We start from the raw sequence: 26,842 nt of genomic DNA on the forward strand, positions 1-26,842 counted from the left end.
CTTCCCTCTTGTTACTTAGAACAAGATACTGGGAATCATCCTGGACTCTTTCCTTTGGGCCTATCTTCAAAAAGTATATATTGAATCCAACCACTTCCTCCCTAGTTCAAGTCATAGTCACCTGTGCTATGCATATAGCACAAGTCCCACTGGATTCCCTGCTTCTTCTCTCAACTCTCTGGAGGTTATTTATCTTTCACTGTTCAGTTCTACATGTGCCCTTTTATAATCTTGTGTCACAGGGGCTCAGAGTATATAAATTCCTTTCTCCAGGTTCTTATGCCACCGGGCTTCCAATACAATTCTACCACTTAGAGGCAGGAGTGGGAAATCAGGCAGAAGGAGGAAGAGCAAAAATAACTTTCTGCCTCTGGACTCAATAATGTAGTAGTTGCTGGCCATTTTGAGTGGAAGTAGAGATAGGATGATTCCTGACTAACAGTTTGTTCATTGGTTAAAGAGAAAAGACTGCAGGTGAGCAGGCTTCTTACATCACAGGGAAAATGTGTAGCCACCAACACATACCAAGTCTTCAGGCTAAATTTCCTAAGGGTTACCTGTGCTTGGCAGGCCAACCATGTAATGCCAGTATCTAGAACTGAGTCCCAAGGTTTAAATTAGGCCAGAGTTCACCATAGTATAGCCAATTATCTTTTTGATAAGATATGATATAGAAAAGTGACTTTTTTTTTTAAACTCTGAGCTGACAAACATTACGTAAGGGACTAGATAAACTAAGATATAAATCATGCTACAAATTTTAAAAATAGTGAATAGAACTCCAGTATTAAAATATGACAATAATCAGCATAATCTAAGGTAAATTTATCTCTGAGGAGCAAAGAATTGCTTCTCCCGCTACAGATAAGATGTGGGGATTTCAGTGCCTCCCTGGTGGGCCTACAGGTTAAGTCTCAGTGCTACCTTAAGTCTCAGTGCTACCACCAAGACAGCCTGAGTTTGATCTGGGCCAGGGAGCTGACCCTCATGGCGCAGCAGACCTCCCCAGTCTTGCCTGCGGCCCCCGTCAACAACGCATTTCATTAGATCTGCCTGTTCTTCTCTCCACTCTGTCCCTGGTGAATCCTCTCACCCCCCTGCACCTCTGGCCTGTACCCACAGCAGACCTCTCCTGTCTTACCCACCACTCCCCTCAGCAGTGTATTTCAGTAGATCTGCCTGTTCTGTTTCCCACTATGTTTCTAGTACATCCTCTCACCCACTACACCTCTGGCCTACACCCCAGTTTTCTACACAAAAATTAAAGTGGAAAATGTCAGACTGACCTGTTGATTAGCTGAAGTTGGGACATAGCCTGTAGATTGAAAGTTTCAGGGAACAACTGGTAACTCTCAAGCCCACATACCTGATTCATGTATCCCAGCTGACTGTATCCCTTGCTTTAGACAAAAAATATTCTGTTGCCTAAACTCTCAGGGCTCAGACTTTGGAGAGAGCTCCTCTGGGCCCACCAGTGTAAATAAAGAACTTCCCTCCTTCTGAGTGCTGCCTGGTTACCTGACAGAATCCTGCATAATGAAATAAAATAAATATAATCTTTTTAAAAATGTGGGGATTTCTTCAAAATAATCTATTGTGATTCTACTGGAACAGTTGCCAAGAATTTGACACTTTACTAAATGTTGAACAGTCTATCAGTTAGAACATGAATTGGTAGTGTTTTGTTGGGCATACTTAAAAACCACAACCAAATCCCTTAACAGAACAAGGTTATTTTTTTTTTAAAGATTTATTTTATTTATACAAGAGCTGGGGTACAGGCCAGATGCGCGGGAGGTTGAGAGGATTCACCAGAGACAGAGCGGGGAACAAAACAGGCAGACTGATGAAACACACTGCTGAGGGGAGCAGCGGGTGAGACAGAAAAGGTCTGTTTGCCATGTGGGTAGCTCCAAGGCCTGCGGGGATTGAACCGGCACTGCAGATGCTGCGGATAGCTTCACAGCGCGGCACTCAACCGCCTGAGCCACCAGGAAGCCCACGGTCATATATTTAAGTAACCAAAGAGAGGACTAGGCATTCTTTTACCACACTCCCAAGTTGATTTTGAAAAATATGTACTCACTGATTAAGGAAACTATGGGCCGGATGAAATTACCACTGCAGGTAAAGAACAAGTTAGTTCTTTTATGTAGACTGGTAATGTTAGTATGCATGCCCACATACTCTTCCTAACCTCCCCCTTCTTTGTTTTTTTATTTTTTAATTTTTTTAAAGATTATTTATTTATACATACAAGAGCAGGGATGTAGGCCAGGGTGGGAGTGACAGGATTCACCAGAGACAGGGTAGGGAGCAGAACAGGCAGATTGACTGAAATACACTGCTAAGGGGAGCAGTGGGCAAGTCAGGAAAGGTCAGCTGCGCCATTTGGATCAGCTCCCTGGCCTGGGACTGAACTGGCACTGCAATGGCCACAGATAGCTTTATAGCCACCAAGGAAGCCTGGCTTGGATTTTGATTTTGCTATTTTTTTCCCAGAGTTGCCTGGCTCCTTCTGCCCCTTTCCTATGCTTCCCACCAGAAGATGCCTTAGATTTGTGGCAGGCTTTTGGGCCTCAGGGTCCCTGCTTTGGGCCAACCCTTTTTGGCTGAGCATTTACCCATAAGGGGATGGGTAAACTTTTGTGTTTCGTGTGTAAACCATTTTAATTATATTCTTTCTGTTCTCTCCATTGCATACTAATTGTATTAAATTTCTTTTTATTGAAGGCCTTATACACTAAGAGTATGTTTATCTTTATGCAGTGGATGGCAAAACCCACTTAGAGCATGCAGGTTTGGGGGGACCCAGGATACCCCTCAGTGTGCCCTGCAACACCTGGAACTTTTGTTAAAACTATTATAAGGAAAACATGTTTTCCCCCAAAGGATCACTAGCTATGTAAATGATGTAAAGAAAAAGAACTTTGCAGAGACACAAATGGGAAAAGAGGTGCATTTTACCTGAGCAAAGGTATCCTTATACATTGCTCTTGGTGGAATTTACTGCTTGGGGTGGGGTTGGCTCAGATTTCTGTAACAAATGCTAACCCTTTCTGTCCCCATCTGGTTTTTGACCCTGCAAAAACTTCCATCCTAAAATTTCTAGTAAGCTTCCATCAATAAGATTATTTGTATCCAGCTAATGCTTCAAGTTAAAAGCACACCCCTGAGTGCATTTTCACAGATCTATAAGTCAAGAATTCCCAAATGCTAGGGATCCCATATTTGAATTGAATTTTTGCTATTTGTTAGCAAAAGAAACTTGGGTATTATAGAGAGACTAGCCACATTTCATTTCATCCTGCTGCTGAGGTCCTCAGATTAACTCCACTGTTAGGAAACAGGAGTTAAAAGATCTTAAAACTGGAAATATACGTAAGCAGTTAATAGACTCCTTGCAGGGGAACATAAGTTATGAACAAATCATCCAACTTCTTAGGAAACCAAATTAGAGCCAGAAAGAAGTCGGGCATATACTCACAACTTTAGTTCCCCTGCGAGTAAGAGAATCAAAGGTGTCTAGTTTCCCTTTGTCTTTGAGAAGTTTCTCCCTACTGGCAAAGGAAGAGATCAGATGTCTAAATCCTATATAGAGGCTATGGGGGGGGGGCAATAAACATTACATTTTTATTGACTATGAAAAATACAAAATAACATAAATTATAGATGTATACAGTGAATTATTACAAAACTAACCCATGTATGTAACTACCACCCATTTACCAGCATCCATCTTAAGCCCCTGCCCAGTCACTACTACAGAATTTCTAAGTAAATGCAAATACATGTTTAACATTAGTAATCAAATTTTTTTCCAGTATCCTTATACTAATTTATATTGCCTACCAGACTCTAATGCTTCATAATGCCCATTTTTAAAAAGTAACCATTCTGGTAGATGTGCAGTGCTATTGTAACAGGGTGGTCCCCAGGAAAGGGGGAGGTTCCCTGCCCCACCCAAGGGAGGGTGGAGCTGAGCAGGAAGAGGAGAAGCTGGAGAAGAGACTGAGGAAGGAAGCAGGATGGAGCCAGGAGTCCTGGAGGAGGCGCATGGAGCCTAGAGACACGTGAAGAAACTGTGCTTGTCTTTTGGTCGTGGACTGGGTGACACAAATGTGGGTGAGACCCATGGGGAGGTGACAATGGCAGCTTTTATCTTGATGTTGATTTTGCTCTTTTCCTTCCGGGCTTGTCTGGTTATTTCTGACCCTTTGCTGTGGGTCCCCACTGGAAGATGCTTTAGACTTGTGGCAGGCTTTGGGGCCTTGCTCTGGGCCAATCCCATTTGGATGGACTTTTACCCACGAGGGGACGGGTAACTCTGGATGCTTCATTTAGAAACTAGACTAGAAACTAGAAACTAGACTCTTTGCCTTACCTGTATTGTTTCCTAGTTTTATTAAAGTTCCTTCCCATTAAAGTCTCATATGTTTTGTGTTGATGCGGCGGATGGCAGAACCCATGTAGAATAGGCAGGTTTGTGGGGTTTGGGCTGCCCCTCTCCCTGTCCTATAACACTATCTCATGATTTTAACTTGTATTTCTGGGATGACTAATAGTGATGGTCACGTTTTGTATGTTGACCATTTGCTTATATTTCTATTGCACAAGATAACGTTTTATGAAAGGTGTTTAAGACAACTATCCTCAGCCTGCCTTGGACACCTGTCGTAACTCACATTACACTTTCAGCAAATACTCCCCTGTTATATCTGCGTCCAAGGATTAGTAATAGTCAGAAAACAAACTTAGGAAAACACTTATATAAAAGAAACATCCACATGTACAATTCTATAATCTGTTGAGAGGATGAAACAAAATCTTTGGGGGGGGGGCAAAGAAATGATATAAAAAATTAAACAACAGATGATAAAAAATTAGGGGACCACAAGTCATGAAAAGTCAAGAAAGAGGGAGGCCCCACATAGGATCAGGCAATGGCCTTAAGATATCTTTTCTCCTGTTGTAGGAAAGGCACCTTTTGCATGTGAGTTTTAATCTCCATTTTCAAGTAGAAAAGCAAGTATTAAAATGCTTTTCTAGTGCTTTTCTACTAAAACATCTGCTGTTTTTCAAGTGCCTTTAGCTCAAAACAATCCTTATGCTAAGTGGCATATTTTGGGGTGACATATTCTGCTACCCTTCAGTCTCCCCCACACTCTTTCTTCTGACCCCACTCTGCTTTGAAACTTCCCCAAAACATCTCACAGTCCAGAAACATCAGTATATGAAAGATTTTCCATATTTCTTTGAACTAGTTTCCTAGCCTTGAGAAAGGAAGAGATAAAATGTCTAAATCAGGTTAACTGAGTAAATCAGCTGTGTATTTTTTTGAGAGACTGAACCTCCCCCTGCAGTGACCCTTAGGGCTAATGACTTTCTCCACGGTCCCTAGGTCCGGCTGGGCAAGGAACCAGCACACAAGGGGAGAACAGCAAAACTCCCTGAAGCAGGGGGAGTACAGCAAAGTTCCCTGAAAACATAGATAAGACAGACGCTTATCAAAAGATAACGACCACCAGGAACCACTACAAGAATGCTAAAAAAAAAACCTTATCTCATCTTTCTAGAACTACAAACTTTACTCCCTTATTGTCTTTCTAAACTTCCTTCTTTCTTCTATAAAGGTCATTGGTTGTTAATTAAAAAATCATATGAAATCCTTAACACAAGGCTGACTCAAATGAAACATTACTAAACCCTGTAATAATTAAAATATAGTTTAGGTAAAAAAGTAGTTAGTAAAACAAAAAATGCGATTATATAGTTTAAAAACAAAACTAATGGTCTATCTACTTAGGAATGAGGCTGGGTCCAGATGTAGATCACTGCCTTGTCAGTGATAAGCTAAACCCATGAGCAAGCTGATTTCGTTGATATTCATTGTTCCTATGCTTTTAGAAAACATATATATACTGGTCACAAACTCAAAGAAAATTACACTCAGATTTACACTCTCTCTTGAAGTGTGTCTGTCTGTCATTTCTTTCGCCGACGCCCTGACCACCCTGCACGTTTCTCTCAACCCTGAGACGGCCTCATCGTCTACTGCTGTGCTGGTCCGCGGCAAGTGGCGCCCAAACGTGGGGCCCGATATTTCATTTCATTGAGTCTTCCACCCAAAGAAGAGGTGAGTAATGAAGAGATGGTGTTGGGTAAGCTATCTCCCTTCTTGTGTGTGAGTGTGAATGTGATTCCCTTAAAATATCCTCTTTTAAACAGTCAGGGATAGGATCCTCACTGGAGCGTCCGGAGCTCGCTGATAAAGGGTGATCAGTTTGAGACAGTGAGAAGTTTTTCTAAGTGTGAATGCTCGTGGTGCTGCGTGTGTGTGAGAGTGTATGATTACGGCTCCACGGCCTCGTGGCTAGGGAGTCTGAGTGGGCTGCACCCGCGATTCCCGTGGAGGAACGTCATACGGCATAAACGGTCATCTGCTCTTCGGAGTAGCCTGGTCCGGGACTTATACGGACAGACCTTAGCTAAGACGCCTCCACAAGTTCCCGCAAGGGACACGGCCGGACAGCACAGTTGAAAGAAATCTTTGCTTGAGTGAACAAAAGCACCACGAGACCATGGGTCAACAGCAGACCAAAAACAGAGATCTTTTTCTATCTATATTAAAAAATATGATTGAAACACATGGTATTAAAGTAAATAAGAAAGCTCTACTGCAACTTTATGAATTTATATTACGGGTATGCCCGTGGTTTCCAGAAGAAGGCAGTCTATCACTGGAAACTTGGAGGAAAGTAGGAAAAGAAGTGAAAGAGTTTTATGCCCTTCATGGACCATCTCCGGTTCCGAGACAGGCTCTGTCCTTGTGGGTACAAATTAGAGATTTGTTGGTTGATGCCACTGAGGCAAAATTGTGGGAAGGCCAACAGGATGAAGTTCAGGATAATCCTAAAAACAATAATGATCTAAACACGTCATTATTCGCTCAAGCCTCTGCTCCCGTATTAAAGGAATCCCTTTCCCAGTCAGAGGATGAGTTTAATGATCATGAATATACTGAAATGCTAGATAAATTAACTTTCAAAAATGATAAACCCTCCCGCCCAACCGCTAACCTTTTTCCAGTTGTTACCAAACCTAAAATTGCATTACATAATAATCCTAATCATATCAAGGCCCATCGAGGGCCACTGGGTGGCATTCTAGGATCAGCAGGAGAGGCCAGTAAGACGGGAGATTTTTCATTTGCCTTTCCCGTGGCCGGACCTCTGACTTTGACTCGCGCTGATGACGATGGCCCTGCATGGGAGGCCATCCCTATAAAAACCCTAAAAGAATTACAGTTAGCTGTTCAGACAACAGGTCATAACTCCCCTTACACTTATCAAATTATTGACACGTTATCGGCCATTTGGATAACCCCTTATAACTGGCATAATCCTGCCAAGACTGTTCTTCCTTCAGGAATGTATGTATTATTTCACATGAAATATGAGGACCAAGTACATGCCTTCCTTAAGGAACACGATAATGAGGTCAAGGCTGAGAAAATTTCCCTTTCTATGTTCATGGGAACAGACAAATATACTGAGGTACGCAGACAGACTGCCCTACCAAAACATGTCTTAATCGAAATTAATAAGTTGGCCGTAGCGGCATGGAAAAATCTTCCTTCACCTGAACATAAGCCCACTAACCTTACTGATATACACCGACGCCAGGATGAAATGTACCAGGATTTTGTGGCCAGATTAAAAAATGCTCTGGATAAGGTTCTTCCATCTTCCAGAGCACAAGATTTGTTGTTTAAACAACTTACATGGGAAAATGCTAATTCCCTCTGTAAAGAACTAATTAAACCTATAAGAAAAACTGGTACGCTTCAAGATTACATTAAAATGTGCTTAAATGCTTCCCCCGTGGCACTAGATCAAGGGTCTGAATTAGAGAAAATAAAAATAAAAACTCAAAAACAAGTAACAAATAATGTGACATGATCTTAAATGAAAAAAAAAAAAAAAAGCTCCAATCTTTTCCTGTTAATTATTTGGGGAAGAGGCTAGGTTCCCCCCAGTAAAGTTTTTTGCCATTTGTTTCTTTTAAAATAAATAAATAAATAAGGCATTTTTAAATAATAGTATTCAAAGTTCATTCACAATTGTTAAAGTGATAAAAAATGGTTAAATTTGAGTGTATGAGACTATATAACTATAATATAAATAAAAGGTTTTTATTAAAATAGTATAAACCCACTGCAGTGGGCTGGTGGGAGTTGCCCTTGATCTCAACAAGCAGCTGCCTGGACTTTTTCTCCAGTGTTGGGATTGCAACAGGGTGGTCCCCAGGAAAGGGGGAGGTTCCCTGCCCCACCCAAGGGAGGGTGGAGCTGAGCAGGAAGAGGAGAAGCTGCAGAAGAGACTGAGGAAGGAAGGAGCAGGATGGAGCCAGAAGGAGACCTGGAGGAGGCGCATGGAGCCTAGAGACACGTAAAGAAACTGTGCTTGTCTTTTGGTCGTAGACTGGGTGACACAAATGTGGGTGAGACCCATGGGGAGGTGACAATGGCAGTTTTTATCTTGATGTTGATTTTGTTCTTTTCCTTCCAGGCTTGTCTGGTTATTTCTGACCCTTTGCTGTGGGTCCCCACTGGAAGATGCTTTAGACTTGTGGCAGGCTTTGGGGCCTTGCTCTGGGCCAATCCCATTTGGATGGACTTTTACCCACGAGGGGACGGGTAACTTTGGGTGCTTCATTTAGAAACTAGACTCTTTGCCTTACCTGTATTGTTTCCTAGTTTTATTAAAGTTCCTTCCCATTAAAGTCTTATATGTTTTGTGTTGATGTGGTGGATGGCAGAACCCATTTAGAATAGGCAGGTTTGCGGGGTTTGGGCTGCCCCTCTCCCTGTCCTATAACAGGATCACTGACAGGTCTCTACTACCTTCCTGCTGTGGAGGACTAAACTTTTCTATTATTCACCTTAAATAACTATTTTGGTTCATTCTACAAAAAAAAAAAAAAAGTTCCGTTTCCCTGTGTTTCTCTGATTTTAAAGTCTAAATTGTCTTAGGCAAAAACTGCTGAATTACTTTTGACTTGCTAACAAGCTATACAAAATGCTTATTGGTTGAATAAAAACATTTAATTTTACTTATTGGACCTGTAAAAGATTAAGTTTCTTGTTAAAACAAACTAACCTGGTAAAACATAAAGTGATAATACAAACATTTTTGAACTAAATTCTAAACCTCAAATTTTACAGGCAGACTGTAAAAATTTACCTCTTCTCCTGTTTTCAAGATAACAGTGTTCTTTTATGTTTTAAAATATGACCGTTCCCAGTGAGATAATGTGTTAACAACCTAAAGCCAAAAAATCATTTCTTAAAAATGTAAACTCCAAAAATATTTTCTTATCAAAAAAAAAAAAATTAGTAAAAACTGCCGTGACTGCTGTGGTCTCGAGCCCAAGGTCTTTGGTAATAATTAAGATTAGACACTTATTCTGCGTACAGATTTTAGCTGTTAACTAATTAAAAACCTCAGTATCTTCACACATATTGATAAAATAACTATGTTTCAAAATATATACACATGGCCAGAATTTTAAATGTGTATCAAGAGATCTCTGTATCTGTTTGTCTTTCTTTGTGTTTGTTTTGTTTTTTACCTCCGGAGGACTAATTATAGACGGCGCCTTTATAAATTATCATAAAACAAATCTTGATCTTGATCAAACAATTTTTTAATAAACAAAAACTAGTTTAAATTTTATAATATAATTCAAAGCATATATGCCTTAAAGTTATGAATACTTCATTTAAATGTGTTTAAGAAATTTCTGGTATAAAAGGTACTTTTGTCCTTCCTACTGAGTCACATGTATGTGAAAAATGGACATAGTATCTATATGGTGCTCTGATTTTTTTGTTTTTATTAATTTGCCTAATTGCTTCTTTATTAGCCAGCCTAGAAAAACCTAGGTATGTGCCATTATGTTATTAACAGCCATGCAAAATGGAATTCCAGTCATAACAGAAACTAAAGCTACAACTAAACTTTCAGGTTTACTTTTTGCACCTATTTGTGAAAGCTTAAAATTCTAATGTCATATTACCTTGTGTGTTCACATTTAAGTCATCTAGTGCAAAGACATGACAGTATTATAATGTATTATAATGCCTTACTGCTAATGAAAGATGTGACAATCCTAAATCGATGTAATGTAAAATGTGTGTTTACAAAGAAAAACATGTATTAAAAATAGATATTTTAATGGTCCTAAAAGTAAAGTGATAAGTGTTAAAGCAAATGTTGAAGGTCTAAAAGAATTAAAAGTAACAAAGCTAAGGAAAGTGTTAAAAATCTCAAAAAGAAATTTTACAAAAAGAAATTTTGTATACTTAAATAATTTATATTATTTTAGTGTTTTGGGAACACATTAGCTAAAATAATTTTTGGTTAATAATAACTGAGTCATAATCTAATGGGTTGTTTCAAAACATGTACTTATACACTAACATTGGGTATAATCTTGGCCCTTGTCTAGGTTAATGATGTTGGGTACATAATGTCTTTTAGTGTTTGAAAAACTAAGGTTTTTGAGATGACAATTAAAGGTTATATTTAATTGTCAATATTATACTTAGGGCTACAATTTTTATAGAAATTAAATATGGTTGTTTTTGCTGTTTTCTAAGTATTTATGACACAGCTTCCCAAAAATCTAAATTAAAGTAAAATTTGGTAGCCTGTCATTTAATCGATTAAAGGACATTTTGTGGAACCTCAGCAGAGCTTTAGAGACACTCCACAAACTTTCTCCTTTTCCTCCTGGGAAGAACATTAGATAAATTTATCCTATCTGGTTTACCTGGTAAAGTTACACTACAAGGAAATCACTGCCACTTGCAAAAATGGTAAAACTCTAATATGTACAAAAATGTTAACATTGGTTTTCTAAAACAAAATCTTTCAATACCTGATATGTATGTAAATTGTCAATGATTATTGTTGCCTTGCAATATTATATACTTCAATGGTTTAATGTCTGCAGGACTTGTTTCTACACAAAATAAGAAAAAAAAAGGCCTCAATTGATTCAAAATAATAAACTTTTGACAGTAAAAATCTTTCTACAAAGGACTGTATAAACTGTTGGAAATACACCTGATTTTTACTGTTTTGTTTGGCATAACATTGAAAATGTTTTTACATTTTGCCTTGATTCAACAAAGTTTTCTTGTTTTGACTGACCACACTCTACAGCAATGTTATATATATGTATATATATTTCTTTTTCTAGCAGAGCTAACCTTTTGTGTGGCTTTGAGTACAATTCTTCCAAGGAGTTGACATAGAGCTAAACTAAAATGTGGAGAAACTGCTGCTTTGTTCGTAGGGTTCCAGAAACCTCTGAAAATGATGAGGAAGCTTGCCTCCATTGGCAGGACTGAATAACCCAGTTCCCTGGACACAAAGCTCTGTCATAAAGCTGAACTCTTTCGTCTTTTCGCTGCCTTTGATGATGTACACTTCAAACAACCTGGACATGACACCGCTAAGATCCCAGTGCATGCCTACGTTGGATACCCCTTCGCTATACTTCTGGGGAACGCCTCAGCTACACGCATTCAATCGCGGGGACTTCTTACTCCGTCCATTGTTCTGGTTGCATTGTTACTAATTGTATTACCCCCTCTCTTGCTCGTCTATATCCTGTGGTGGTCTTGCTCAAAAGACCCTCCTATGTTATGTTACCTGTTGATTTACATGATATGCCTTGGTATGATAATACTGCCATGCAAGTTTTAGATGAAGTACATGCTCTTCTTCATCCTAAACGTTTTATTGCTACCCTTATTCTAGGCATTGCTGCATTAATTTCCTTAGTTACCTCTTTAGCTGCTTCCTCTGTTGCTTTAATTCAGGAAGCTAAGACAGCTTCTTTTGTAAATGACCTTACCAAAAACGTGTCCATGGCACTTGCAACACAGTGGGACATTGACTATAAGTTAGAAAGAAAGTTAAATGCTCTGGAAGAAATTGTTATTGCTATTGGCAATGAGGTTCAACTTTTCAAACAACAACTGTCTACTCGTTGCCATGTTCAGTTTCGTTTCATTTGTGTTACGCCTTTACATTATAACTCTTCCTTACATTGGAATCTTAACAAACATCACCTATTGGGCATCTGGCAAGACAATGACCTTTCTCATGACCTTTCGTCTCTCCAAGCTGAAATTTCTGCTATCAGTAAGTCTCATCTGCACACTTCACTCTCCTCCTTTGCCCATTCTCTAGCTTCCACTCTCCAATCTTTGACTCCTACTCACTGGTATCATCTTGTTCCCTCCGTCGTTGTTCTTTCCCTACTCGTCCTGCTCCTTTGTTTACTCGTTCCCCTCTGTGTCCGCTTACTTCACAGGTCGATCTACGCCTTCAACGTGACATGTACGCCTACCAACACTGTTCTAAAAAAACAAAGGAGGACCTGCTGCACCTCCCCCTGCAGTGACCCTTAGGGCTAATGGCTTTGCCACGGTCCCTAGGTCCGGCTGGGCAAGGAACCAGCACGCAGGGGGAGAACAGCAAAACTCCCTGAAGCAGGGGGAGTACAGCAAAGTTCCCTGAAAACATAGATAAGACAGATGCTTATCAAAAGATAATGACCACCAGGAATCACTACAAGAATGCTAAAAAACCTTATCTCCTCTTTCTAGAACTACAAACTTTACTCCCTTATTGTCTTTCTAAACTTCCTTCTTTCTTCTATAAAGGTCATTGGTTGTTAATTAAAAAATCATATGAAATCCTTAACACAAGGCTGACTCAAATGAAACGTTACTAAACCCTGTAATAATTAAAATATAGTTTAGGTAAAAAAAGTAGTTAGTAAAACAAAAAATGTGATTATATAGTTTAAAAACAAAACTAATGGTCTATCTACTTAGGAATGAGGCTGGGTCCAGATGTAAATCACTGCCCTGTCAGTGATAAGCTAAACCCATGAGCAAGCTGATTTCGTTGATATTCATTGTTCCTATGCTTTTAGAAAACATATATATACTGGTCACAAACTCAAAGAAAATTACACTCAGATTTACGCTCTCTCTTGAAGTGTGTCTGTCTGTCATTTCTTTCGCCGACGTCCTGACCACCCTGCACGTTTCTCTCAACCCTGAGACGGCCTCATTGTCCACTGCTGTGCTGGTCCGTGGCAAGAGACAAATGGAAATCCATGTCCATATACATTAGATCTCTACATGGTACAAGCGATCAGGCATTTTTACAGAAACAAAAGGAAAAGATTAATAATTAGCAAACCAGGTTCTAAGCAGAGAGGGCAGCCCTTCCAGAATTATGAGCAATAAATGCCTGTTGTTTATAAACTATCCAATTGTTAGGGGGAAAGGATGTCCTGAGATAATTTCATACAGGCTTTGTGGACTCCACCCCCACTCCAGACTAAACCCATCAGGACATTGGGAAAGACAAATCCCATCACCACCAAGGGGAGGGTGGCTGGGACCTGAGGGTGGAGTTGGGCAGCCAGATTGGATATAAAAACCAGACACGTGGTCCTTGCTCCCTCTCTGGCTCGCGATCGCTCGCCTCCTGGCTTCACCGCTCCTGGCTGGCGGCCAACTCTGAGAGCGCCATTTTGGGATTCCTGATTGGCGGATCGGGTAGGACTTATTTAAAACTTTGTCTCCCACTTTTCTCCCAGAGCTGTACATTTCCTCATTTCCCTTTCCCTTGTAAATAAACCTTTTATTAACCTTTCACGTGTGCCTGCAGTAGAGCATTGATAAGTCCTTTTAAGCGCGCGGGTGAGGACCCACAGTCAGGCACCCCGTTTTGTATCGGGGTTGCTCTACAACACAATCAGTGGTATTTTGTTACAGCAACCCAAACAGATTAAGATAGGAAATTTCTACTGGTAATCCTTTAAACTCAACTGATTCTTTCCTTGATCATGTCTCATCTTTAAAGAGCCCAACAAAGGAATTTTTTCATTTCTGTTACAATGTTTCTTATTTCCATTTCTCTGCAGACATTACCTATCTGTTCTTACAATGTCGTCTACTTTCTCCATTAGACCCTTAGCGTATTAATCACAGTTATTAAAAATTCCCATTCTGATAATTCCATGTCTACTATATCTCAGTCTGGTTCTGATGCTTACTCTGTCTTTTCAAACTCTTATTTTGCCTTTTAGCAGGTCTTCTGATTTCTTCTTGAGAGCTAGGCATGGCGTACTGGGTGAAAAGAACTGAGATCAATAGAACTTTGCTCTACTAGCGTGAGATTTTATGTATATCTGTCTAACAGATATTGTTTATTGTTTTTTGTCTGGGGCTAAAATTTCCTCTGGTTGTTTTTCCTGCCCTGTTGTACTTAGGTTTCCCTAGAGACTTTGTAAGTAAAGCTTGAGAAATGTGGTTTTTTCAGTGGTAATCTCCTGGCATTAACTTAGCAGGTCTACTGATGTGATGGTAGAGTGTGGCAGAGTGGATGTGGTCTCTGGTCTAATGATTAGATCACAGTCTTTTAAATAAAAGTCTAAGTCCTTGTTACTGAATGCTTCTCAGTTTCACCTCTTCCCCTAGGCTGAGAGAGGAAGGATAAGAGGGTGGAGTTGGGTATTTTGCTTCCTCCTTGTGGAAATCTATTGGCATTGCAGGCTGGTATTTCTCTTCCACCTGGTTAGGGGCTGATAAAACCCTACATAGGTTGCATTCTAGGGAAAAGAATTTTCCTTGAGGGTAGGCTTTTGTTAAAAAGCTCAGAATGCTCTAGGCATATTTTTAAATGGTTCAATTTCCCCTATGCCTTGTGGAAGCTTGAAGGGACTTTTCTTCAATCTATACTCTCAGCACCTGGTAGGGGGCCTGAAGACAAAACTCATCAAATTATGGATCCCACCTAAGACAGGACCCCTTGAGAAGTTTATCCATGTTTAGTGTCCAGCAATTTGTCAATTACAGTACATGTTTTCCTATGCTGGCACTGGCTCCAGTTGCCCCTACTCTGGTAGGATGTATCTAGCTACCTGTCTCTCCAATTTTGGGGGCAGCAGTTATCTCTATGGCCTCAATTTTCTGATGGATCTAATAATTGTGATTGAAATTCAGTTTGTTCAGTTTTTCTTATTATGATGTCTATATTCATAGTTCCTGATATGAAGCTTTAAAATCCCTTGGATTTTCCTGACTTGAGAGGAATGTCTTCTGTTACCTTTGATAAGCCTTTTTCAGCCTTAAGCTATAAAGTGACTTTCGTGGGTTCTAGATTAGTTAGCTACAAGATAGGGGTTGGTCACCAGGGGAAAAAAAAAAGCCATAATTAGAACCTTCGGGGAAGTGAGAGGGATTAGCGATGAGCTTAAGTCATCAATGATTAATATTTAATCAATTATACATATGGAATGGAACCTTCATGAAGCTTTCAAATAACAGGGTTTGTAGAACTTCTGGGTTGAACACATTGAGGTGCTGAGAGGGTGGGGTGCCCAGAGAGAGAGGCCAGAAGCTCTGAATATTGATAATACCTTTTACCTTGGTTTGTGTAGCTTTTCCATTTGGCTTTCCTTGAATGTATTCTTTATAATAAATCAGTAATAGCATGCAAAGCATTATTCTGAGTTCTGTGAGCCATTCTAGCAAATTATCAAATCTGAAAAGGGAGCCTGCTAGAAGTATGGACAGCCTGGACTTATAACTGGTGTCTGAGATGTGGGGCAGTCTTGCGGGGCTATACCCTTCAACTGTGGGATCAGACTAATTCTGGGTAATGCTGTAACTGAATGAACTCAATGGACCCCCAACTGGTGCTGGGAGACTTGGATAATGGGTTATTGGTTTGGAAAATGTCCACATGGTGGCATCAGAAATAAATAGAAATAAATCCTAGCACTCTTGTTTTGAGGAAAGGGAGTTGACTTCTAAGCTCCTTACATATCAGAATGGAAACACAGTCTTCTACTCATTTTTAATTTCTTCTATAATAATTTCAGATTCCAACAGTACTTAAAATTATTTTCTGGCAGTTTGACAATGTATTCTTAGATATGACAATGAAAGTGGAAGCTACAAAAGGAAAATAAACAGGACTTCATCAGACTTAGAAACTTTGAGGCAACATTATCAAGAAACTGAAAAGCTTACTTACAAAATGGAAGAAAATATTTGTAAATCATACATCGGATATGGCAGAGTCTAGTATTCCAAAATATATATTAAAAAACTCAACAAGGGACAAACAACTCAATTTAAAAATGGGCAAAGAACTTAGCTATTTCTCTAAAAAGATACACAGGGCCTCCCCGTTGGCGCAGCGGTTGAGCGCTGGGTTGCGAAGCTGCCCGCAGCCTCTGCAGCGCCGGTTCGATCCCCGGCTGTTCCCCGGCCACCGGAGGAGGGTCCCACATGGCGCGCAGACCTCTCCTGCCGCCCGCTGCTCCCCTCAGCAGTGTACTTCAGTCCTTCTGCCTGTTCTGCTCCCTGCTCTGACTCTGGTGAATTCTCTCACCCTCCCGCGCTTCTGACTGTACCCAGTGCTTGTATAAATAAATAAATAAATACATAAATAAATAAATCTTTTAAAAAAAATAAAATAAAAAGATACACAGATGGCCAACTAACTTATGAAAAGGCGTTTGACATCATTAGTAATGTGCAGTAAAAGTGCAAATTAAAATCACAATGGGAGAAACTTCACACCCACTAAGATGGTATAATAGTAACAATGACAATAATAATAATAATTTTAAACTCCATGAAATCACAAGTTTCGGCAAAGATAAAAATGATGGTTGCACAACATTTTAAACACACTAAATGCCCCTGAATGGCATACTTGGGACAGTTAATTTTAAGTTGTGTATCTCAAAAAAATTTTTGGAATATTTTTCTATAGCATGCTATTCTGTTTCATGGTTGCAAGATTTGATATTTTCCCTTTGAATATATGTTTCCCTATACAATCTCGTTACCTTCCAGTTGCTTTCTTGTATAATTGGATTTTCACAAGTGTTAGATAATCCTAGGTTGCTTGTTCATATTTCAAAGGGAGATGAAAATCTAATGGGAACACTGGTCATATGGCTGTGGGTGTTGTGCTGGCAAATAATATATATATAATATATTATTATATAATATAAATATTAAGATTTATTTATTTATTTATACAAGCACTGGGTATAGTCAGAAGCGCGGGAGAATTCACCAGAGCCAGAGCAGGGAACAGAACAGGCAGACTGATGAAATACACTGCTGAGGGGAGCAGTGGGCATGGCAGAAGAGGTCTGTGCGCCATGTGGGATCCTCGCCGGCAGCCGGGGATTGAACCAGCGCTGCAGAGGATGCCGGGCAGCTTCACAGCCTGGCGCTCAACCGTTGCGCCACCAGGGGAAGCCCAAATTTTATATTTTAGAGCTTATAAGAGAGGCTCTAAAAATTTCCTGTATGAGAGTAAAACCACAACTGCCAACATTCTGGGAGCTGAGCAGCACAAGAGAACTTAGATTTATTTAACTTTATGGAGGTTACCACAAAAATTTGTCAAAAGGCAAAAAACTAAAAGTTATCAATTAGACTGATTTTATGGCCCCAAATATTGTCAGCACACATTTTAAATGTTGAAGCGTTTATTTTAAAAAACTTATATGGCAATACCTGAGATAGGACTTAACAGACATATAATATACATTCACTGACAAGATGAAATACAGTAGCAGATAAATACAAATAAAACTAGATCAGCAATTAATCTTATAAGACATTGAACTGCTTTCCTGGAAGAAGAGAGGTATTCAAGATAAGGAAAAGTAAAGAACACTGACAGCAGGGGAAACCACATTTTCAGATTTAAAAACCATGATAAGAGTTAATATTTGGGAGCAAGGTCCACTTGAAATTATAGCTCCTTTCTTCATGTCCAATAGGATAATGCATATTCCCAGAAGAAACATCACTAAGCTAAGAAAACATCACTCATATCTTTTCCATCCGCCGTCGAGAACGAAACCACTGTCCAAAGGACAAGGTCACTTCTCATCTTTCACATATGCATGGGTTATATTTCTAGTTTGTGGGCTGGTGACAACTCTTTCATTTTAGCCATGGTCATATGAAAACTCATATTAAAACTCCTGCTAAAAGAACAGCAACAGCAACAACTAATGCTATTCCACGATAGAAAATCAGCTGGCTCACTGTCAAAACACCTCCAATGGTGGACAATACATGCTGGCTGTTTTCTTCCATCAGCGGCAGTTGAACAGTCTGATTTTCTGGTCTGATGATATCAGGTAAAATCACTCCATTGATTACTTCTTTTTCCAGAATAGGGAGATCTGTTTGTGGAGTGTAGTGGTGAATTTACTTATGTGCTGGGTTTTGTAAGAAACATTACTGAAGGCTACATGAGAACACATTGTAAACAATGACCATCAAGCATTGGTTTGCGTGTGAGAAAATACACTGAAAACACATCACAGGCTAACACAGAGCTGACTTTCCCATTATAGTCAGAGACAACTTTTTCTGAGAAAGGGAGAAGGACCTCGTGAACTAAGCAACTGTGGCTACACTAAGTGTCAGTCTTATAAGGCAGGTGTAGAGAATACTAGAGAATGGATGTGCTCCTGTACCTGTTGGGATAGGTGTGGTCTCTTGCATTCCCTTTAGCCCAGCTCGAACCTGTGCCTAAAAACAAGTGTCACATAAGCACAGAATGTAAGTAAGGTTAGGCTAGTACTCTTGTGAAAACTTCATGTAAACTACTTCTGAAATTCCTGCTAAACTGTTCCATCACCTCACAGTCTTTTTGAACCTGAAGGTGCCAGTGCCAATCAAACGAACACTTGAAAACCATTATTCTTGTCCCTAGTGCCCAGCTCACAATAACCAATATTAAAAGTTACTTTTTGCTTTATCTGCAAATTTTACACGGTTTTTTGCACTTGTGCCCTCAAGTGTTCCAAATCACTGTTAGAAGGAACAATGTCGGGCTTCCCCTGATGGCGCAGCGGTTGAACGCTGGGCTGTGAAGCTGCCCTCAGCCTCTGTAGCGCCGGTTGGATCCCTGGCAGCCGGCGAGGGTCCCACATGGAGTGCAGACCTCTCCTGCCACGCCCACTGCTCCCCTCAGCAGTGTATCTTGTCAGTTGGCCTGTTCTGTTCCCTTCTCTGGCTCTGTTGAATTCTCTCACCCTCCCGCGCTTCTGACTGTACCCAGTGCTTGTATAAATAAATAAATCTTTTTAAAAAAAAAAAAAAAGAAAAGAAGGAATAATGTCTAGAGAGAAATGGTGTTATCATCTAATTGTAGTTCATGGTTTCATTTAATGTCCTATACACTCTGGTCCCTTAACAAATCAACTTGAATCTAGGAAAGACATAGGACATCACAGTTAGGAAAATCAAAAGGGATCTGAAACCTAGAGGATGGTCAAAACCTAGGTGACCACTTACGTATCTAAACTCATCCACACTCCTTATCAGTAATTCCTCCCTGGAGCCAGCTTCCCTTGGTCTTGTCTTAAGACTAAACACAATAAAAGGGCTCAGAGTTCAATATGTAGCGGCCCACTGAGTCAGCATCCTGGTCCTCCACCCGCTGGTTATGGTTATGGCTCTGCCCTCAAGCACTCCCCACCGATCACAGATACTCAGCATGGTGCTTCTTAGGAAACCAATGGCCAAAAAAAAAATATTTTTAAAAGAGGCCTAAAAGTCTCTTGATAAGGAGGAAGTAAATTATTTTTCTAAGACTATTACACCAACATAGTAAAATATTTTCTAAATTAGTATGTTACTGTAGAGGTAAGTCCTTGGTTAGCAGATACTAAATTAGCCCTATGTTGAGTGGATACTATGCTGAAATACTATTTTGCTGCCCTCCTAACTCCCATATTATCAATAGATGCAAAGTCATCTACAATGGCAGTCTTCTTATTTGGAGCCTAAGAGATCTCTAACCTTGCCCTGGTACCAAGCAGGGCAACATTTCTAAAAGGACACATTGTTACCTGCTTTGCAACTCCATTCCAGTTTATCTTCAAGATGAACACCAAGTAGAAAAGGGATTGAAAGAATACATAAAGCACCATTCCAGACCAGAGACCTAGAATGTCAAGTGAGTGTCACAGTTCAGCTTTCTTAAATTCTGTTCCCATCATTAAAATTCTTCCCTAAGTACTGTCTCCTCAGAGTAAACTTCAATTAAATTAACTTCTCTAAAATTGTAGTTCACTATATACCAGGGTATTAGACTCAAGCTTACCATTGAGCTTTCAAGGTAATCAATTGATAATGGACATGAAAACACCCCCAAAATGGCTTTTTATTTATGCATATAAGAGCTGGGGTACAGGCCAGATGTGGGGGAGGTGAGAGGATTCACCAGAGACAGATTGGGGAGCAGAACAGGCAGATTGACTGAAATACACTGCTGAGGGGAAAAGCAGGCGAGTCAGGAGAGGTCTGCTGCACCATGGGGGTTGCTCCCTGGCTGGTTGGGGATCGAACTTGTGCTGCAGAGGCTGCAGACAGCTTCATAGGTTGTGTCTTAACCCTTTGCGCCACCAGGGAGACACCCAAAATGGCTTATAAAGAGGAGAATGCAGAAGAAGAAAAGCCAAAGGTCATCCTCAGGCCCTTGGTGAAGACCTACATTCCAGAAGGATAGAGTGAAAAAATCCCAATGAATAAGAGAGGAATAAAAACTAAGAGCACGGAGTGTGAAGTCACAAAAGACAAGGCTCTTGTTTGTTTATTTTTATTTAAATGATATAAGGAGCATAAAGGGCTTAGTATGTTTCTGACAAATGGTCTTTATGAATATTACTTAACATCCTGTAAATTTTATTTTTAATTAAAAATAAAAGTACTAGGGCCTCCCCCGTGGCGCAGCGGTTGAGCGCTGGGTTGCGAAGCTGCCCGCAGCCTCTGCAGCGCAGGCCGGTTCGATCCCCGGCTGCTCCCCGGCCACCGGAGGAGGGCCCCACATGGCGCGCAGACCTCTCCTGCCGCCCGCTGCTCCCCTCAGCAGTGTACTTCGGTCCTTCTGCCTGCTCTGCTCCCCGCTCTGGCTCTGGTGAATTCTCTCACCCTCCCACGCTTCTGACTGTACCCAGTGTTTGTATGTATAAGTAAATAAATCAAAAAAATAAAATAAAATAAATTGAAAAATGTTTAAAAAATAAATAAAAGTACTAGAGGAGAATATAGAAAAAAATGTTAAAACTCTACTGTAGAAGATATCGCCAAACAATAAGGCAAGGAAAAGAAATGAAAGGCATAAAAATTGGAAAGGAAGGAGTAAAACTATTTCTGTTCACATATGACATGATCCTGCATATAGAAAATCCCCAAAGAATCCACAAAGAAACTATGAGGATTAATGAATTGATTCAGTAAACTCACAAGATCATCACACAGAAACCAGTTATGTTTTAATATACCAGCAATGGATAATCTGAAAAGGAAATCAGGAAAATAATTCTATGAATAGTATCAAAAAGAACTTGCACTATTCGGAAAACTTGAAAACATTGCTATAAGAAATGAAACACCTAAATGATGGAAAGAGATCTTGTACCCATGGAGGGAAGACTTAATATTGGGAAAATTGCAATATTCTCCCCAAAGTAATATACAGATTCAATGCAATCCTCTGCAAGCCCAAAGGCCTTTTGTGGAAATGGAAAAGCTGATCTTCGGATTCATGGGAAAATGCAAGGGGCCTCCAAATAGTCAAGACAAAATTTTAAAAGAATAGTTGGAGGGCTTTTGTTTCAGATTTGAGCTAATGAAAGTGTAACTACCTTACAGAGCTGATCTGGCAGCCAGAGGGTTCCCTCAAAACTATTATAACTGCTCATGGTAACCTTTATTTAACAGAATTTAACTGCAGTATTTAACCCAAATGGAATAACTATGTTAATTACTTAATCTTGGTCTCATCCTGAGGAAAGAGATCATGTATTTTTAAGACTGCATTTCCAAGTGTATATGTGTTTTGTTGTTTTTTTCACAAAAGAGTTATTAAATAGCTATTTGAGGAAAAAATAATTATATAGGATCACTTTCCAGTTATTGCTTTTTAGCTCAAGCCATTTATCTTAATTATGGCAAGTGAGGGTTCAGTTACTGAGAAATCAAGTACATACCTATTACCCCAAGATTAGCTGCAAACATCAGAGATACTCCAATGGGAAAACCAAATACATAATAGCCAATGGTATTCAAGATGGCACCCATCTTTTGTTTTCCTGTACCTCGCAGGACTCCACTACTGGTGCACTAAAGAAAACCAAAACCAACATGCAGTCATTTAGCTGCCATGATATCAAGGTTTAGGATACAAGTTTGGATATGGTCAAATAGTTCTATCTCAAAACAAGCATTGCACATTATACAAAAGATCAAAGAAAACATTATGCTTCTAAAGGTATGTTACCAACAACAAGCAATTGCAGCTTTCATCAGAAACCTACCAGGTAAGCATTGTTTAAATCTCAAAAAATATTTTGCAAAAATGTATGTTTAAAAAAATGTAGAGGTTTCAAGTGTGGAAATCTCAGCAGAAACTAGTCTAGCATCATGGCTGAAAAATAATGCAATCATGGATTGCGAAAACTTCCACTGCCAGAGTGGTGACCATCATCTTGCTCTCTTCCACTTTATTCTTACCACAGTCAGTATTCAAATATGGGAGCCATATCATCTGAGTGACACTGACAAAGTAGAAGTAATGCCTCAGGAAAAGAACAAGAGGGCAAATGCACCTAGAAATCTAATTGCTGAAACTGAGAATATGCCTCTAAGGATGATTCCAAGGTCTTCAAACACCTGTAAATTTACAGAAAATCGCCCTAGAGAAGAGCTTTCTTAGGGGTCATGACTAGCTCAGAGGTAGCACAGTGCACCACTTTTAAACTCAATGATGCTCCTTGCTTCCCTGGAGCTGTGTAGTGATAGGTCTAGGAAACAAATCTAAACCTCAATCGCTCTGAAGTTTTCTTAGGGGTCATGACTAGCTCAGAGGTAGCACAGCCTGCCTTGGACCACTCACCACTTGGCTAGGATAGCACACAGCATTCAAGTACCAGATAAATAGAGGAAGATGGATACCTCAGATCCTTCCACCTCAGGATGTTACACACTTAACCCATCATTCTCACAAGAGACTAAGCCTGCCTGAAGCAAGGGTTCTCTCTTTTCAAAAATAAAATCACAGACATTTAATTCAAAAGATAGAAACACAAAACAAATATTTCTATGTATATTAGACAGAACAAAACCACTCCAAATACTCATTGCAAGTGAATCAAACAGATGAAATGGAGCAAAAATTGGCATCACTTGGCTCACAAGGGAAATAATATCTCTGTTGGAAGAAAAGAAAGCAGTGAGTGAGCCAAACAGAACATTTAAGTGGACTACTAATTAACTAGTGATCTGACAAACTTGGCAAATGGAGCAGTTAATGCTGTCAAAACGCTACACTTCTATTTAACAAAATGAAACCTCACCCTTTTAAATTGAATTAGTTAGAATTTACATTAGGGAGATGTGCTAGGCTGCTACTATACAGGTTAATCCTTTTCATTTTTTACCACTCAGATACATATTTAATAATGTACAAATCCAAAGAATCTCTGCATCCAATCCTGAGCTCACGAAAGAACTGCCTTCAGTGGGTCAACTTGACAAGGTAGATGGTTCCAGCCTCCCTCTCACCCACGGAAGCTGTCTTAGTCAGCTAGAAACAGGTGTGATCATCATGGTGTCTTCTATTGTCTCTTAATCTCACCTTATGTATTATGTGTTTAGTCTCAATAGCATTGAAAATAATGACTCTGGAGTTGTTGGTTTTTTTTAATGTATTTATTTATAAAGAACTGGGGTACAGGCTAGAGTTGTGGGGGAGAGGGGGGAGAGGATTCACCAGAGACAAAGTGGGGAACAGAACAGGCAGAATGACTGAAATACACTGCTGAGGGGAGCAGCGGGTGAGAGAGAAGAGGTCTGCTGCACCATGTGGGTATCTCCCTGGCCGGGGATCGAACTTGTGCTGCAGTGGTTGCAGACAGCTTCATAGGTGTCATCTTAACCCCTTGCGCCACCAGGGAGGCCCTGACTCTGGAGTTTAGAGGAAGACTAGGGATGTGTGGTAACTGAGTGAGGTATGGGCATATTCAACACAGTTATTCTTGAGAGAAAGGATCAAGAAAGCCGTAAGTGGCAGTCCAATCCAAGTGGACCACTAGGGTTGAAATACTTGACCTAACCTGTCTCTGAATAGGTTGCTGCTCTCCTGGGAAAGAGACAAAGAGCTTACAGTCAGTTTTCAGTAAATGAGGACAATGACACATCCATTCCTGATCCTTTCATCCAGCTGTTGGAAAATGATGAGTCAAAGGAGGCCACAAAGCAGGAAAATGATGAACCTGCAAACCTGAGGACAGAGAGTCCTGCCCTTATCTGTGCTAGGTATGACAATTAGTGCACCACTTTTAAACTCCATGATGCTCCTTGCTTCCTTGGAGCTGGGTAGTTATAGGTCTAGGAAACAAGTCTAAACCTCAATCTCTATGAAGCATGAGTTTTCAGGTTACCTTTGACGTATGTAGTCACATCAAAGATGTCACAGACATTGTGGCTTTGACAGGCCTGCCTCCTCCTTTACTGGCACTCAGGGAGTTAATGCTTTAAAACACAGGCAAGGAGCCTGGACCAAGTCCACTTAATGGAAATCACATGAGATAGTGCTGCACTCCCCAAGAGCTGCCAAAGACCCTTGTGGTTATGAGAATTTTACTTGTGGATCATTAAGCATGATGTGAATTTTGTTCTCCCTGGACATTAAAAAGGAGGCCAAATGAAGTAAAGGAGAGAAAGGATACCAATATAAGAGTCCAGTACTATCAAACTAGCTGAGAGACTACACACAAGTCCCTATGCTTCTCCAGTGCTTCAGGTTGAAAGTCTACAAAGTGCCAAGCAGAAATAATTTTCATTATTTCTTCAAGTATTTTTTCCTGTTTCCAATTCTCTCTATGCTTTGATAACTCTAATTATAGTTAAGTCCTCATCATCATTGATAGGTCCCTTAACTTAAAGTGAAAAGACATGTAATAAAACCAATTTTACCTTAGTTTAATTGATATAAACAAGAGCTAAGTTATTGTGGTCACAAAAACATTATAAAGCTTCTAAATTAAGATCCAATGCATTTCTACCATTAAACAATAATTTGTATTCATTCATTAACTCATTTTCCAACCAGTTTATTCCACTTCAGGGTAACAGGTAGCCAGAGCTTATCCTGGCAGCTCAGAGTATAATGCGGGAAATTTGGAGAGAAAACCCTTCCATTACAGGGCATACTCACACCCATATCCACACTCACTCATACAAGGACAACTGAATGCTAGTAAAACTCATGAGCACATCTTTGGGATGTGGAAGTAAAATGGAGCACCTGCAGAAAATCCATGCAAACTCTACACAAATTGGCCCCTGCTGGGAATCAATTTTTTTCTCACCAATTTTATAATGAAACAATATTGAACCAAATGATGTTATTCAAGGACCTGCTGTACATGCTTCTTATGCCAATTATGGCTTGGCTGATATGCCATTCATATTGTCCCAGTCTTTTTTCTCTCTGCATTTCATTTAGGACATGTACTATTGCTCTATCTTCAAGTTTACAAATTTTCTTCTACAGTATTTAATCTGCTGTTAATATCATCTAATATATTCTCATCTCAGGCATTTTTTTTCAGCCCAAGAAGTTCAGTTTTAATTCTTTGATGTCTCACCTTATTGAAACCATATGAACATAGTTAAACCAATTTCAACATTCCTATGTACAAATTCTTCGTGCTTCATTTTTAGGTCAGTTTCAGTCAATTGATGTTTCTCATTATTTTGGTTTCTTGCTTCTTTGTACATCTGCTAATTTTAACTGGATGCAGACACTGTGAATTTTACAATGTTGTTGGCATTTGTTGCAACAATTTGCAATTGTTAGATATTGCATATTACTGTATTATTCTAAATATTCCTATGCTGAGATGCAGTTAAGCTCAGTGATGCAGTTAAGTTTCCAGGAAATAGTTTGAGGTTTATTTTTAAACTCTGTTGAGTGGGACCAGAGCAGCATTTATTCTAAGGCTAATTTTCCTTCTCTATTGAGGCAAAATCCTTCTGAGAACTCCATCAATTGTCCCATTCATTACAAGTTTTGTTTATTCTGGCTGGTAGGAACACAAACTCTTCTTAGCCCTCCTGAGCTCCAGGAATGTTCTGCCTATTCTTTTCAATCAAGTGTTGAACATCCCACATGGCCTCCCTGAGCTCCCAACGTCACTTCCTCACTCCAAAGAGAGAGGTGATTTGCCAGGGTCCTCTTCTGGGCGTGGTCTAGATACCCCGTCCCAGTAACCTGAGGCCACCACAGTGCTCTCTTCATTTATTTCACTCTTTAGGGATTATTATTCTTGCTGTCTGTTCCTAGTTTTTGAAAATTATTTATACACACACACTTAGATATTTTGTCCAGTTTTGTAAGTTGCTTAAGGCAGGTGGGTAAATCCAATACGTAATACTCCATAATCCTAAAATTTTACAGTATGTTTAAGCATTAGTCTAAAACCAATGAGGTCAGGAAAAACTAGGAGAGCACACTTGAAAGGAATAAAACTGAACTTCATAAGAAAATTTGAGGCAACAGGTGCAAATTATTGAAGCTTTTTTATAAAGAGAATTTAGTTTATTCAAAGGATACTTTATTGCACCTAAATAATTATGCAAACACATAATTACCAAAATGCAATAAAATTCAACCTAAGGTTAGGTCAG

At 39.7% G+C, this 26,842-nt stretch overlaps 1 protein-coding gene across 1 annotated transcript in view; it reads right to left on the reverse strand.

Annotated features, from left to right (window-relative positions):
• Positions 1 to 18,091: 18,091 nt before the first annotated feature.
• LOC119231519 (multidrug and toxin extrusion protein 2-like) overlaps positions 18,092 to 26,842 on the reverse strand; it is a 30,294-nt gene continuing 21,543 nt past the window's right edge. The window contains 5 exon segments of the mRNA XM_037493244.1: positions 18,092 to 18,321; positions 18,619 to 18,673; positions 19,999 to 20,093; positions 22,141 to 22,257; positions 23,275 to 23,360. Coding sequence (XP_037349141.1) covers positions 18,092 to 18,321; positions 18,619 to 18,673; positions 19,999 to 20,093; positions 22,141 to 22,257; positions 23,275 to 23,360 — 583 coding nt within the window.

This window comes from Talpa occidentalis, unplaced genomic scaffold (assembly GCF_014898055.3).
Source record: "Talpa occidentalis isolate TD23 unplaced genomic scaffold, MPIMG_talOcc4v2.1 talOcc4.7, whole genome shotgun sequence".
NCBI classification, from domain to species: domain Eukaryota; kingdom Metazoa; phylum Chordata; class Mammalia; order Eulipotyphla; family Talpidae; genus Talpa; species Talpa occidentalis.